Source organism: Triticum dicoccoides, chromosome 3A (assembly GCF_002162155.2).
Source record: "Triticum dicoccoides isolate Atlit2015 ecotype Zavitan chromosome 3A, WEW_v2.0, whole genome shotgun sequence".
NCBI classification, from domain to species: domain Eukaryota; kingdom Viridiplantae; phylum Streptophyta; class Magnoliopsida; order Poales; family Poaceae; genus Triticum; species Triticum dicoccoides.
In genome coordinates this window covers 54,122,213-54,137,824 of record NC_041384.1, presented here as the reverse complement: position 1 = coordinate 54,137,824, position 15,612 = coordinate 54,122,213, and the positions used below count along the sequence as shown (strand labels likewise).

At 47.5% G+C, this 15,612-nt stretch overlaps 2 protein-coding genes across 3 annotated transcripts; both read right to left on the bottom strand.

Annotated features, from left to right (window-relative positions):
• Positions 1-5,048: 5,048 nt before the first annotated feature.
• Positions 5,049-5,703, bottom strand: LOC119271193. Its single transcript, XM_037553111.1, has one exon. The coding sequence runs from the start codon at positions 5,676-5,678 to the stop codon at positions 5,097-5,099; it is 582 nt and encodes a 193-aa protein (XP_037409008.1). The 5' UTR covers positions 5,679-5,703; the 3' UTR covers positions 5,049-5,096.
• A 2,679-nt stretch (positions 5,704-8,382) lies between these two features.
• LOC119267060 lies at positions 8,383-11,265 on the bottom strand. 2 transcript variants are annotated; one of them, XM_037548362.1, is made up of 6 exons: positions 11,080-11,265; positions 10,842-10,962; positions 10,502-10,731; positions 10,314-10,385; positions 9,981-10,069; positions 8,383-9,447 (listed from the first exon to the last, which is right to left on the bottom strand). In XM_037548362.1, the coding sequence occupies exons 2-6, from the start codon at positions 10,863-10,865 to the stop codon at positions 8,894-8,896; spliced, it is 969 nt and encodes a 322-aa protein (XP_037404259.1). In that variant the 5' UTR covers positions 10,866-10,962; positions 11,080-11,265; the 3' UTR covers positions 8,383-8,893. The 2 variants fall into 2 exon arrangements, with proteins under 2 accessions (XP_037404259.1, XP_037404260.1); XM_037548363.1 differs by having other exon boundaries at positions 10,842-11,265.
• Between the last annotated feature and the right edge of the window lie 4,347 nt (positions 11,266-15,612).

Genomic DNA, 15,612 nt, shown 5'->3' with positions numbered 1-15,612 from the left:
ACTTTCGAAAGCTCAAATCCCTGCAGGGGAGTCCCAACTTAGCCCATGACAAGCTCTCACGGTCAACGAAGGAATAGACCTCCTCCCGAGACATTCCGATCAGACTCGGTATCCCGGTTCTACAAGACACTTCAACAAGTTAAAACAAATCCAGCAACACCGCCCCGACAAATCCCGATAGGAGCTGCACATATCTCGTTCTCATGGCACACTCAGATGAGACATCCTATGAAACCAACCCTCAAGTTGCCCCGAGGTGGCCCCGCAGTCTACTCGGTTGGACCAACACTCAGAGGAGCACTTTCCCGGGGGGGGGGGTTAAATAAGATGACCCGGGCTCCGGAAACCCAAGGGAAAAAAAGGCTAGGTGGCAAATGGTAAAACCAAGGTTGGGCATTGCTGGAAAAGCTTTATTCAAGGCGAACTATCAAGGGGTTCCCATTATAATCCAACCGCGTAAGGAACGCAAAATCCGAGAACATAACACCGATAACTAGGGTGGCAAGAGTGGAACAAAACACTAGGCGAGAGGCTGAGCCTTCCACCCTTTACCAAGTATATAGATGCATTAAGATAACAAGATAATATAATGATATCCCAACAAGTAAATAATGTTCCAATAAGGAACGGTCTCCAATCTTCACCTGCAACTAACAACGCTATAAGAGGGGCTGAGCAAAGCGGTAACATAGCCAATCAACGGTTTGCTAGGACATGGTGGGTTAGAGGTTTGACAAGGCAATTTGGGAGGCATGATAAGCAAGTGGTAGGCATCGTAGCATAGGCATAGCAAAAGAGCGAGCATCTAGCAAAGCAAAGATAGTAGTGATTTCGAGGGTATGATCATCTTGCCTGCAAAGTTGTCAGAGTTGACTGGATCCTCGAAAGCAAACTCAACGGGCTCCTCGTTAGCGAGCTCGTCTCCCGGCTCTATACAAACAATACAAACAAACAACAAGGCCACAATCAACCACGTGCAAACTCAAACAACATGATGCAAACATGGTATGCTATACGGGATGCGATATGCGATGCATATGCAAGATTTGACAAGGAATGAATGAACCTGGCCTCAACTTGGAAAACCAAGTATGCCACTGAAAAGGTGAGATGAAATCGCTTGAAAACGATATAAAGATCACCGGAATCGGAGTCACGGTTTGGAAATGGCAAGCAATTCAAATATGGCACCGGTCTGCGGTTACAGCAAGTAGCCATCTAAATGCAACAAAATAAATATGCTACAGCACTCAAACATGGCAACAAAATACATGGTAGGGATCCATTCATGATGCTTAACAAAAGATGAACACTGAGCTACGGCCAGTTCATCCATTAACAGATTCAAACAAGCATGGCAAAAATGCATTTGGTAAACAGATTTCAGACTTAGTGAAATTAACACTTGTCTGGAATTTCAGATCAGGTAGCACACTTTGGAGCATGAAAACTATATGCTACAGGAACTGAACATGGCAAAGTAAAGCATGGCATGGAGCTACTCAAAGAGCTTAACAAAAGTCCCTTAGTGACCTTGAGCCAAAAAGAATTAGAAAATACATTTGCAAGTATGTGAACATGGCAAAAACATAATCAGTTCTCAGACTTAGTGAAAACTGGAGCATGCAAAATCAGATATCAAGTAGGCATGTTCACGAGTTCGATGCACTCACTACAGAGCAAGTCATGACAATCTAAGAATACGCCCGTCAAGAATACACATTATACAAGCTAGACATGGCAAGAACAATAACATAGTATGCACGGATCAACTACAACATCCTCGGCAAAATCGCTAACAAGTAGACAATCTGACTAGATTCGCGAAACAGCAAAAGTAGAGCTCGATTGACTCAAGCTAGGGTGCTCCATAAATGCAAACAAAGACATGGATGGATAAAGCACTACAAGATTAACAAAACATCCTTACTGATCATCCTCAAAAAAGACACGGATCACTAGTAAACAACATGAACATATGGCATATTGAAATAAACAGATCAAGGACTTAGTGGAATTGCTAAGTCCCTGAAATCAGCATTAACGAATGCACCACTTGCAAGCTTGTGCTGGTCACCACACACATCACAAAAATACATGGGTTGCACCTCTGGAAAGATGGCAAAACATATAACAAAACTCATGTAGAGCTCAGGGGCATATCATGCACACAATAATCATGGCAAAAATGACAAATATCTAATTGGACCAGCAGATCTGACAATTATCTCAAATAGCATTCTTCCAACAGCATTTCGGGCATCAAGATGAACTCAAATAAAAATTATGCAATGAGATGAAATGATGTACTCTCTGAGATGAACATTTTGATATGCTATATGCCCAAAACAGAGCTATGGATGCAAAGATACAATATGATGAAAAGTGCAAAATAGTTAGGGTTTCGGGACAAAAGTCAACCGTCCAAATAGATCTGGATCCGGCCCGGTACTGTAGCAGCGCGGTTCGAGGATCACCGGCCGGAGCTCGCCGGAGTTGACGAAGGCGACGGCGGCCGGCGGATCCGTGGGAGGAGGAGGGCGGAGGGCGGCCGGAGCTCGCCGGGGCGTGCGGCGGTTGCGCGGCGGGGGCGGCGGCCGGAGCTGCAGCCGCGGTCACCAGCGACGAGGAAGTGCGGCGGCCGGCGAGGATGCGCTGCGAGGAGGTGGCGGCGGCTCGGGGAGGCGAGGCAGGCCGGCAGGCGAGGTGCGGCGGCTCGGGCGCGCGGGCCTCGGGGGCCGGCGATGGGCCTGCCCGGGCTGGCGGCGCGGGGGCGGTGAGGCGCCACGTGGCACTACGCCACTGGTGCGGGGCGGCGGCGCGATTCCGTCCGCCCAGGACGGACGTGTCCGACGGCAGTGTGATGAGTTTTTTTAGGGTTTTGGAAGGAGGGAATCCGGAATTTCGAGAGGGTGGTGTATTTATAGGCATAGAGGGAGCTAGGAGTGTCCAAATGAGGTGCGGTTTTCGGCCACGCGATCGTGATCGAACGCTCTAGATGATGGAGAGAGTTTTGGTGGGTTTTGGGCCAAAATGGAGGGGTGTTGGGCTGCAACACACACGAAGCCTTTTCGGTCCCTCGGTTAACCGTTGGAGCATCAAACGAAGTCCAAATGGTACGAAACTTGACAGGCGGTCTACCGGTAGTAAATCAAGGCCGCTTGGCAAGTCTCGGTCCAATCCGGAAATGTTTAATCCCCACACACGAAAGAAAGGTAGAAAACACCACCGGAGGAGAAACGAAGCGCCGGAATGCAAAACGGACAACGGGGAAATGCTCGGATGCATGAGACGAACACGTATGCAAATGCAATGCACATGATGACATGACATGAGATGCATGACAACAACAACAACAACAACAACAACAACAACAACAACAACACACGGAGACAAAAAACCGAACTCGAGAAAATAAAATAACTTAACGCCGGAAACGGCAAGAGTTGGATTACATATTAGGTAAATCATATCCGGGGTGTTACAATTAACCCGGTGTGGAAGCCGAGAAACCTACTCTGAGCACATGTTCGTTCATGAGCGGCCGGTATTAAATGCAATGCCGGTCGAGCTCCTCCCATCTGCCCTCTATTTAAATGAGGCCAATTGCCGGGCAAGAACCATACACCTCTGCCGCTCCCCCATCTCCTCCTTCATCGTTCTTTCGATGCCTTCCGAAGAGCAGTTCTCCTGCATACAAGCCAGCTGGGTGGCCTGCCGAGCCCGCCAGATATGAGCGAGGCAGCTCGCTGCTCCACCTCCGCTCTTGACCTGACGGAGCAAGTTGCCGCCCCAAGCCGCTGCTTAGTTCAGCAACTCGCCGCTCCAGGCCCACCCTATGAGGAGTGGCAAGCTGTTGCACGCCGGCACAACGGGAGCGCGGCGGCACTGGCGTCTTCGCTACCGTTGACAACTTTGCGCCGCCCGTACCAGCAACCGTGCCATGCAGGCAGAGACAAAAGCCGGGTGCGCGGAGAGCAAAGAGTTGGTGGCCGCCGCCTCCGTGTCCGCCGCCATCAGCAAGGAGAAGTAGAACATGGGAGTCCGCCACCGCTTGGGTCCCATGAAGGCCATCACCTAGGCGACGTTGGCGTACACAGAAGATGTCTTGCTCGGTTCTTCTCTTGCGAGGACCTCCGTCGATCCCACATGGGCTCCACGAAAGCAAAGACGCCGCCTTCCCCTCCAGCTGAAGCATCAGCCCGGGGTTCCACCCCGATGAGTGGTGGGGAAGCGAGTCACCCTTTATGATGAAGCACATACCTCTGGGGCTCCTAGCAGTCGGTGATCGAACTGCCGGACATGAGGAAGACAAAGGGATCCGTGGGCGTCGATTTAGATTAGGTATTAATTATACTCCAGAGCTGGACTAGGACCGCTTTGATGTAAATGTAATGAAATCCGTCGTGTTTATATGAAAATCCGGCATTTTTATATGAAATTCGTTATGTTTGTATGAATTCCGGCCTTGTTTGCACGAATTTCGTCCGGTTGATTCGAGTTGTTGTGAAAATGTATGCGGCTACGGTTGGATGGCTGCCTCCGGCATCCATGTGCGTGAACTGGTGCCCTGTCCGCGGACGTATGCGGGAGAATTTTTGCGGGTTGCCGTTAGAATGCCCTAACACTATGACACATCAGTAGCCTCGAAATTTGAGGGAACTTACTAACTTAATACTCCCTCCGTCTGGAAATACTTGTCATTAAAATGAATAAAAGGCAGGGGCGGCGCCAGGGGTCTTCTTGGGTATTCGGTTGAATACCCAAGATTTTGACAAACCATTGAAATTTTATATAAAACAAGCGATTTTTTTTGCAAAACAGTGATGATTTGGGCAAAATGAATACCCTCCTCCAAAATGAATACCCACCCTCTAGAACCTGGCGTCGCCACTGATAAAAGGGGATGTATTTAGATGTATTTTAGTTCTAGATACGCCCTTTTTCTATCCATTTTGATGATAAGTATTTTCGGACGGAGAGAGTAGATGGATTAGCCTAACCTGGCACCAAATCATGGATCCAACTATGGCAACACATCACACATGTAAAGCTATGTAGCGGTGCACCCAATGTCTATTTTATTGTTTGCTCTATCACACTACACCAATCAAAGTAGCAAGATGGTACGCCAGCACTGCTTTGTCCTGGTCGGCCAACACCATGGGGTACAACGGCGTGTTCACCCGAGCCAGCGCCGACAGCCGATTCATACAACTAACTATGCTATTTAGCGCACGGTTGTACTCGCCGCTGAGGCCCGTGATGCGGCAGCTGGGTAGCATCTCGTCGGCGACGCGGGTGATGGATCTGCCCGCTAGCGCGTAGTCCTTCATGCACCCCTCGTAGGCGCGCCTCTCCTCTCCGGAGAGCGATGTGTTATGGTTGAGCTGGTTCCTCGCGGCGATCCGCGTGACTTCAAAGGATTCCACGGCGAACCACGCAGCAAGGCTCACGTACCCGGTTTCCTCCTCCTTGTGCGACACGGACATGTCGACGCCGCCCCAGGCCATGATGCGGACGCAGAGATCTTGTTCGGCCTTCAACAGCCACATCTGGCTACAGGCAAAAGACGCCTCCATGCCCGGCTCCCGGCCGGGGGCACAATCCGGGCTTGCGGCGGCCATGCGAAGGGGTGCCAGGAGGAGGAGGAGGAGAATGATCTTTGACATACTCATAGAAAGTGTGTGCTTCTCTCTCTCTCTCTCTTCGTGGGGAGATATTTCTTTACGAGTGCAAGTATATATACACATCGTCAGCACTATTTGTAGCATTAGTTGATTTGATTTAGTGAATGATCTGGTCCAGCATGCACTGTATGCGCATGAAAAGTGATGAGTATATCTGGTATTAAAACATTAAGATTCTGTATATTTTGCATTAATTTTCAATATATTCTACATAAATCTCTACTCGTAAAAGGGAGTTGGTAGCTTCCCTTCGGCAGTTTTTTTCCGCCTCACCTACCACCATATATTTCCTCTGGTTTATTTTCGCATCACCACCCACCACCCTCCCTCCTATTAAAAACCAAATCTCATTAAAGATGGAGATCTTGTTTCGTGTTTGCTTTGGTAAGTTTTGATTCAATTCAATCAAGTATATAATAAGTAATCAAGAATTCAGATATCCGCACCATATATGTGAGATCACCTCTCTAAAAGACAGACATAAGATTTTTTTTATAACCTTTCAAAACGAAATCTGATTTTCCTCAATAACAAATCGCTAATCCGGTGCCCATATTAAATGACAATCACAATTTGCTAACGTAACAAAAAATAACATTTTTTTTTCTTATCTGGTGGATGAGTTCAAGACGGGTGTATGCATCCATGCGCCCTTGCGTAGGGACGCTATACGCGACAGCATAAAGGACGCCGTGTTCAGGCCTGACCCTGGCTCAATGCTTGAGAATGCCAGGGAGTGGAGCACGGCGTCGAGGACGGCTGTGGAGGCAGGCAGGCCATCGGACCACCACGTATAGACGTTCATGGATGCGGTCATATTATATTTTTGTCAGTCATACAGTGAGCCAGACATGCTACATTCGCAAATCAAGTGTGTCCATTTTAAATGTCAAGAAATTCCTTAAGAATTTTTTTTCTAGAATACTCGACGGGTCTTGAAGAAATGAATCCACTACAAAAGTTACTTTGCCACAAAGACTTAGTCAAACAATACAAGAGACGCTTCCTTTTTTCGGAAAAACTTCCAATCTATCAGAACAGCAACCGCCGCCGATGAAGAGTAACGTAGGTTGGAAGGATTCAACCCGAAGACAAACGAACGTAGACGAACAACGACGAGATCCGAGCAAATCCACCAAAGATAGATCCGCCGGAGACACATCTCCACATGCTCACCAACGATGCTAGATGCACCGCCGGATACAAGAGACGCTTCTAAAATAAAATTTTTGGTTAGGCTTTTAGAATAAGCCCCAAAAGAACCTGCCCTAATTCAAAGACTTGTAATTTAGCAGCTATGAAGAGAAAAGCACCACCAAACACCACAAAGATGAATTCCTTTTTTAAGAATGTTGTTTTGAGTTCTCGAAGTAAAATGGGAGGTGATTAGCAGCTGATTTTTTGTCCAAAAAAACTACCTACCCAACGGTATTGATAAAAAAAACCATCTCCCAGACGAATTGACAAAACAGACTAGCCTAGCCGTGACGGCAGGCGTGGCAGTTGACGCGTGGCGCCTGCCGCCACATGCGAAGGCGGCAGCCCCTGCCGCCATGATGTGAGGCGGACGGTGGCCGATTACATGAAAATTACAACCCGGCGAGCCACGACGGAACGGGGGCAGGGCAAGTGGGCCCTGCCGCCATGCATCTAGGCGGCATGCGCTGATGGTGCAGCTGCACGGGAGCCGGGCCATCTGTACCCTGTTTTGGGCCATTGCTGATGCATGTATGTCCTGATGAATGGATCACTTGCTCACTAGAGAACGAATCCTGATGCATGCATGTATCCACGCAACTTTGCCATCGTTGTCTATTTCGATGAGGAGTAAAGTGACTTGGCTCGCGCACGGCAGTAGTGCATGCCGCCTGATTGCATGGCGGCAGGGCCAGCCTGCCCTGCCCCTGTTTCCGTCACGGCTCGTCGGGTTGTAATTTTCCTGTAATCGGCCACCGGCCGCCTCACATCATGGCGGCAGGGGCTGCCGCCTCCGCATGTGGCGGCAGGCGCCACGTGTCGGCTGGCGCGCCTGCCGCCACGTCTAGACTGGTCTGTTTTGGCAATTCATCTCAGAGGTGGTTCTTTTTGTCAATACCGTTAGGCAGGTAGTCCTTTTAGACAAAAAATCATTAGCAGCTAAGATTTATTTTGATCAACTTACTACATGTTTTTATCTTATTAGCAATCACAGAGGTAAACTGAAGCTAGTACAATTTTTGTTTTAAGAAAAAGTTAGTACAAATTGAATGGCGTTTTCATAACGCGAACCCATGCCCAAATCTGCAGCACCTGGAAGCTCATATGGAAGAGCTTGGCTACGCCAGGAGTGAAGTTCTTCCATTGGCTCACCGGTTTGGATCTCTGTTGGATGAAGGCAGAGCACTTCCACTTCTAGATAGAGAAAAAAGACAACCAAGTTGATGCGTTGCCTCCGCGACGCTTGGAAGCACCGAAATGACTGCATGTGCAACTGTAGAATCAAAAATGAGGCCAGGCTATGGGCGTACAGCTGTTCTACTGACGACCTGTGATTTGCATTAGTCTTTATTCCATGCTTGTAACCTACCCCGTCCCATAATGTACAGCTGTTCTATGGGAACAGAGGGACTACCTCTTAGGAGGAATGTAACCAAAACTCTCTTTTCAATGTGCTTTTTCTCGAAAAAAGAACGAATTTCATGCATCAACTATAAAACATTGTTTGGGAACTAAGCCCTTCAAAACCAAACTAAGGTAGTAAGATACACCAAAGTGGTACTCCCTCTGCAAAGAGAGGGTAGTATATAAGCTAAGAACGATACAGCAGGTTGGAGAGCCAAAAACACTCACTGGACTGGGGTAGGCGCTAACAAGAACATTTCTTTCTGTTGGCAAACATCCAACACCACTACTTGCTAGCACAATTCTAATTCTAACAGGGAACGGCCACTTTGGATTCAGCCTTCTCACCGCGTGCCCTCAGGTTTTTCTTCGACTCAACTCGAGTCAAGGGAGGCAAAATAAAGGTTACGGCGCATTGTCTCACACCGGCTGATTTGAACAGCCAATCCTTTCATCTGCTTCTAACATCCATCACAAGTGCCACTCCATAAGATAAGAGCAGGCTGGCACAGCAAGGGCTTCCAGCTCCATCGCACGGGGCACGGCAGTCAAGGCAGCCCCAGCCCATGCATTCTCGGAATTTCATTCATCTCCAGCTCTTCTTACTTGGGTTTTCGGGCCGCGCCATTGGGCATCTCAACACCAGGGAGCCGCAACGCATGTGCAAACATCCTTTTAGCCGCTCCAGTCTGTTCTTTCTTGAGCGTCTCGGCGCTAACAGTAGGTGTAGGACGGCTTCGAGCAGATGGGTTCCGACACGGACCACCACCAGGTGAGCTTGAGTTGTGTTTCCCTGCTTCTTTACTCGTGGGACTAGTTCGTCCATTTACCAGTTCCTTCCCTTTGATTTTCTCCAAGGCAGCTCTCTCTGTTGGATCTTCAACTCTCTTACCAAGTGCGTGTGCGATCATCCGTTGAGCAACAGCAGGAACATGCCTAGATTTTGCTGCTGGTGTGTCGTTTCCCTTGGCTTCATGTGAAGAGAAGATTCGCTCACGAGCAGCCCGATAAGCAGCTTCCCTCTCCTTAAGCGATGCTGCTGAAGGTGGCACCAACTGCGGCAATGGCTTCGAAACTGGTGTATCAGTTTTCAGATGCAAGCTTTCAAGAGAAATAGCGTCTTGGACATTTTCTGGCTCATAAATTTTCTGAAGATCTGAAAGAAGATGGTATTAATTAGTAATTACTGCAAGCTAGTATTTCAAACAGGCATGCATGAGGTCTGCCTAATTATTTAATGATGGAAAACAAGTTATGTAAAGCTAGTGGCCACCAGAAGGGCTGAACCAAAAATAGCTAAATCCAGGTTACAAGCTACACTGTGCAAGAGCTGAAAAATAAACTGGGACTGCTAGAAGCTTTGCATTGCTCAGTCCTACCGTCGAATATCTTCACAAATTCAGACGCAGTAAGCATAAACTTGTAAAACAGAGGGTTGCGTGAGATGAGAGATCATATTCATACATGTAGGGAAACTCTTTTTGCTAATGATGTGTTTAGAGTTTCTGAAGGTAACACTACGAATAAATTTGACTATTTGACCATAGCAAAGGACTGGACACTCTTTACTTCCTAAGTAAATCCCGCTTTTCTTCTCAAGAAGTAGCCTCAAACTCTTTGTTCCAAACAAGCATCTGCCTAATCACTACATGATACAGCAAATAAACGCATCAAGAATGATTCATTCACCTGTCTCATTTCTCGCTAGCATGAGAGAGGCTGAAGGACCATCACCGTCGTCATAATTCCACAACACATCGCTGACAAGGACGGGAGGGCTGAAACATATAGCATAACTAAATTCAAAACAGGGCAAGCATAATAACAGCTCTGAATTTAGCCAACCACCGACCTATGTGTGGCGAGTTAAATATATAGCAGGGAAAAAGAGAACATTGGCACTGGTAGTGAGACACCCTGCTTGAAACACACTAGCACATTTTTGGCATGGTGTAGACATGTACGACGTTGCTGAATCGAGCCAGACAAGAAAGGTTTCAATAAGGGAGGTTGACGACATACATGGCTGTCTCAGGGCAGCGCTGGAGAACCAAATGCCGATCCTCACCCTCGCCAACAGATTCGTGAGCAAACCTAGCAGCGACACAGAAGCAGATAAAATTAGCAAACGGAGTGGTCGCCGCAGTGACTTTAGCATGTCAGCACAGTGAAGCGGACGGAGATGAATGCATCAGGGAGGTTTTTTATACCCATATATGTCGGCGAGACGATGCAAAAGGAGGCGATTGTAGGAGCTGGTGGGCTGGAGCTCTATGGTATTCCCAGCTGCCCCGCGACTTGTTTCAGTTGTGGCGCGGTCGTGTTCATCGTCGTCATCGAGGTAGCTGTGCTGTAGGAGGGTGACGAGGATCTCCTCGGTGGAGAGGACGAGGTGCTTGCTGTAGAGGTTGTCCTTGATGAGCGAGGCCAGCTCCTCAATCTGCTCCACCAGAAGCAGAAAAACAGAGGCAGGTAAGGACACTCTATCACACACAGAAGGTTAGAAACAGAATTAGATTCCTTTGCGCAGCTCGTGTAAGCAGGAATTACCATGGCGAATTGGGTGTTGTCCATTACGCCCCCTAAAGTTCAGTCCAATGGGGTCAGCTCAGCTCGGCTCGGCTCCGACGGATCTCGCGCTGCGCTGAAGCAGAAGAAGAAGAAGAAGCACCTACTCGAATCGAATCGAATTATGAACTGAGCGAAGGATGAGACGAACAAAGGAACTGTCCGGTGAATCGAATCGAATCAATCAATCGGCGAAGCAAGCTAGGGTTCCTTCCCTTACCAAGAAGCAAGCTTGGAGTTGCCGCTGGTCCTGGCAGCCTGGGTTCTCGGCTGTGCCCCGTCGTCCCCGCCGCCGCCGACGACGAAGAGGGGGGATGAATTGTGGAGACGAGTCGCCGAGAGTAGGAGGAAGAAGCAGCGGCGGCAGCGGCAGCAGTTGAGAATTTGGGAGGAGTCTTCAGAGACAGGATTGAAACCGGGGAGGAGGGGATAGCCGGGCAGAGGATACCTATCTTCCTACCCGACCGTCAGATGAACAATGTACGGGCACGATGTGCACCGGATTTATTTAGTTTGTACCGGACTTTTGAAACCCTTGTTTCAGAAAAAAAAAACTTTTGATTAAAAGAATCAGAGAACGTAGAAGTAGGGGATACAGAGTTAAACGTTGATGCATCTTTTTTTGCAGATGATGGCAGTGGTGCGACGGCTGCCATTCTCAGAGATGATAGGGGAAACTTCATCGCCGCGCAATGTAAATTCATCTCGATGGCAGCTGATGCAATTACCACGGAGACGATAGTTATGAGAGATGGACTATCATTTGCCAATTCTTTGGGATTCAACCGAATTGAAGCGGAGTCAGATTCTCTCCAAGTAATCAACTTTTGTACTGTATGACCAGCCGCAACATTATTTGCAGAGTGCGTGGATATAAGCACTATAATTGGGAAGGTCATATTTAAGCATTGTTTTCGTTCTTGTAATCAAGCAGCTCATGTACTAGCTAACTAAAGTTATTGTAATAAGTCTACTTTAAATTGGTTAGACGAGCCACCTGACTTTGCGGTTGGTAAGCTCGTTGACGATGTAAATGTCTTTTAATTTAATAACCATGACGACCTTCCCTCAAAAAAAGAAAAAAAGGATAAGAGTAAACCTTGTAAACTGTTGTTAAAAATAAGGATCATTTGCGTTATGTGTGGAAAACCCATAAAAATGGATTTCCACGCTATTCACGTTGCGCTATACCTTTTTTTCTATTTTCGACGTCTCATAAATGGCACATTGTTTTACAAAAAAAATCTGATTCTAAAATATTTCTGTTCATAAACATAAGACTTTTTAGAGGCTTGACACAAGTCTTTAAACGTCCTACAAAGGCATATTTAGTGTTGAAATATATCGACAATAATTTCCTTAACGGCTTAAGGTCTTTTGTGTGAACCAGTCGGTGTATGCAACCGATATTTTAGTATGCTCATCTCATAATTTTTGAAATTTTGACTTCTTTCAAAATGTACATAAAATAGAGTTGAATGTAAAGGATCTAGATGCAATTGGATTTCAACGAAACATATCTGATCCTATGTCATGTTAATCAAATCCAAATGGGATAACAGATGTTGTCATGGCATAAGACGGGGCCGATCAAATTATGTGGAAGTAATACATTGGCGGGGAAGCTGAGCACATGTGCAAAAATATCCTTCTTATCACGTACAATATGGTATAAGGTTGGAGACTATTCCGGGAGAGTGATATGTCCTAACTACTTATCCTCTCAAAAGAGTATCTTTCAAGCCGTCTTTTTTCATGAAAGATCCAAACAAAACAAATGTTTTTCTTTATCATCATCAAACCATCCCATGAATCCACGGGCTTCTAATATGTCTGGAATATCGTTTTTCGGCCCAGATGCTTCTTGTGCAACAAAGTTTAACTGGTCATTTGATGATCAAACCACACCCAGTTTGTGTTGAAATATAAGATGTGCCTAGAGCCCATATGACAATTTCAGATTTGATCTCTAAGGGCCCATGTAGGTGGCATGACAAGGTGGTGGGAAGTTTAGTCCCACGCCGAAAGTGGAAGGAGAGTTGGAGTGGTTTATAAGGGATCATCTCCCTTATGCTATTGGAGCTTGAGAAGAGATGAGCCCCTCGCGCACTCCTCCTCCTCCGCTCGACGCGCCACGCCGTGCCGCGGGTGCGGGATTGAGCCGAGCCGAGCTCACTCCTATGCGCTTCTTTTTGCCGGTCAGGAACGGAGAGTCTTTGACAGGTAGGGCCACGATCTGAGACGTCGGATCGTGGGGCTACCGACTTGGACGTGGGTTCAGCCATGTCTCTCCACGTGCGGCCGCACATATATATGTGGGACGCTGCCAACCCTAGCCGCCATGAAACAGAACGCATCTCCGCCTCCACGCCCACGTCGTTCCTCTGCTGCTGCTGCCGCCGGCGACTCCGTCCCGCACACCGCGTACACGGTTGACGGGAGAACAGGCCTCCGAAACCCCGCTTCTCCGGACCCTGTACGGGAGAGGGGCGATTAGATTTTTGAGTAGCGATTACGCGACTGCTCGCTTCTGTTCATCTACGTCCGCATCACCTTCGTCGTCACCATGTCGACCGACGCCGACCGTGCTGCCGCTGAGAAGGCCGAGGCCGACAAGAAGGCCGCCGAGGATGCCGCGGCTGCTGCCACCGCCACCACCGCAGTGTGGCCGATTGGAGGGTATACATCGTTTATCCTTCTCGTGTTTCTTTCTGTTGTAGCAGTACTAGCGATATGCGTAGATGTTTCTACTATATGCCTAGTACATGCTCTGTTAGATCGTAATCAGTGTGTTATCAATACTGTCCATGTCATGCTCATGATTTATTCATGGATTAATTTAATCGAAAAAACTGCCTATTTTCTTATCAATCCAAAAACCTAATCGTAGGAGTTTTTCGAATTCTGGTTTTGCTGCTGCACTGAAACTGTCCCCGTTTACGGGGACGTACTTTAAGCGTTGGCAGACTAAAACCACCTTATGGCTCACGGCCATGAACGCGTTCTGGGTCGTCGGTGTGACTCCCACAGGAACGATCGCTCCTGAACAGGAGAAGGCGTTCAAGGAGGCCACTGTCGTGTTCCTCGGGGCAGTTCTGAGCGTGATTGGAGATAAGCTGGTTGACGCATATTTGCATGTGCGGTCTGCCAAGGACTTATGGGAGGCGCTCGAATCTAAGTTCGGGGCTGCCGATGCAGGGAGCGAGATGTATCTTATAGAGCAGTTCCACGATTACAAGATGGTTGAAAACCGTCCTGTATTGGAGCAGGCTCATGAGATAATATGCATTGTTAAGGAGCTTGAGCTTCTTAAGTGCGAGTTACCGGGCAAGTTTATCGCGGGCTGCATAATCGCTAAGCTTCCCAATTCCTGGAGGAACTTTGCCACCACTCTGAAACATTAGAGGCGTGAATTCTCTGTGGAGGATGTCATAGGCCATCTGAGTGTTGAGCAGAATTCAAGGGCAAAGGACTCGCACGGAAAAGGGGTAGAAGGAACTTCTGTGGCCAATATGGTGCATCAGAAGAACTCCAATTCCCACAAGTCCAAGGGAAAGAACGGTGTCCAACAGAGTGCCGACTTTAAGAAGAAGGGTAAGAAGACCTTCAAGAGGAATAAGAAGGATGAGGGATGCTTTACTTGTGGTTCGCTTGAACATTGGGCCAAGAAGTGCCCAAACAAGTATAAGAAGCAAGGGCGGGACTCCAAGTCTGTCAATATGATTGTGAGCAACAATGAGAGTGGTGCATCTGGGTACGGTAATTTATTTACTGTATTTTCAGTTTGGCCGTCCACCGATTGGTGGGTCGACACAGGTGCAGGTGTTCATGTGTGTGCTAACATTTCATTGTTTTCTTCTTACCAGGTCACGGGTCCGTACTGATGGGGAATGGCGTGAGTGCTTCTGTTCTTGGTGTTGGCACGGTCGATCTGAAGTTTACTTCGGGAAGGATCGTGCAGCTGAAGAACGTGCAGCATGTCCCCGCCATCAAGAAGAACCTCGTTAGTGGCTCCCTTCTATGTAGAGAAGGGTTTAAGTTGGTATTCGAGTCTAATAAATTAGTTGTTACGAAATATGGACTACTTGTTGGAAAGGGTTATGAATGCGGAGGCATGTTCCGCCTTTCTCTTGCAGATCTATGTAATAAAGTCGTGAACAATATTCATTTGAGTGTTAATGAATCTGAAGTCTGGCATTCACGTCTTTGTCACATTAGTTTCGGTGTTATGACGCGGCTAGCAAAATCGAATTTAATCCCGAGTTTCACTTTAGCCAAAGGTTCTAAGTGCCATTCGTGTGTGCAATCTAAGCAACCTCGCAAGCCTCACAAGGCAGCAGAGGAGAGACACTTGGCGCCACTGGAACTCATACATTCTGATCTTTGTGAGATGAATGGTGTGTTGACTAAAGGTGGAAAGAAATATTTCATGACTTTGATAGATGATTCCACTAGATATTGCTATGTGTATCTGTTAAATACTAAAGATGAGGCTCTACACTACTTCAAAATCTATAAGGCAGAAGTTGAGAATCAACTTGAAAAGAAAATTAAACGAGTCCGGTCAGATCATGGTGGAGAGTACTTCTCGAAAGAGTTTGATGCCTTTTGTGCGGAACACGTCATTATTCACGAGAAGACGCCTCCCTACTCACCCCAGTCAAACGGGTTTGCCGAGCGGAAAAATCATACTCTAACTGATTTGGTTAACGCCATGTTAGATACGTCGGGGTTTATCCAAGGCATGGTGGGG

Bases quoted from the DNA above. Each gene is read 5' to 3' on its own strand.
- LOC119267060 (XM_037548363.1), bottom strand. From the start codon at position 10,865: ATGGACAACACCCAATTCGCCATG. The intron at 10,732-10,841 runs GTAATTCCTGCT...CTGGTGGAGCAG, and splicing joins ACAACACCCAATTCGCCATG to ATTGAGGAGCTGGCCTCGCT. The intron at 10,386-10,501 runs GTATAAAAAACC...TGTCGCTGCTAG, and splicing joins CGTCTCGCCGACATATATGG to GTTTGCTCACGAATCTGTTG.
- LOC119271193 (XM_037553111.1), bottom strand. From the start codon at position 5,678: ATGAGTATGTCAAAGATCATTCTCCTCCTCCTCCTCCTGGCACCCCTT.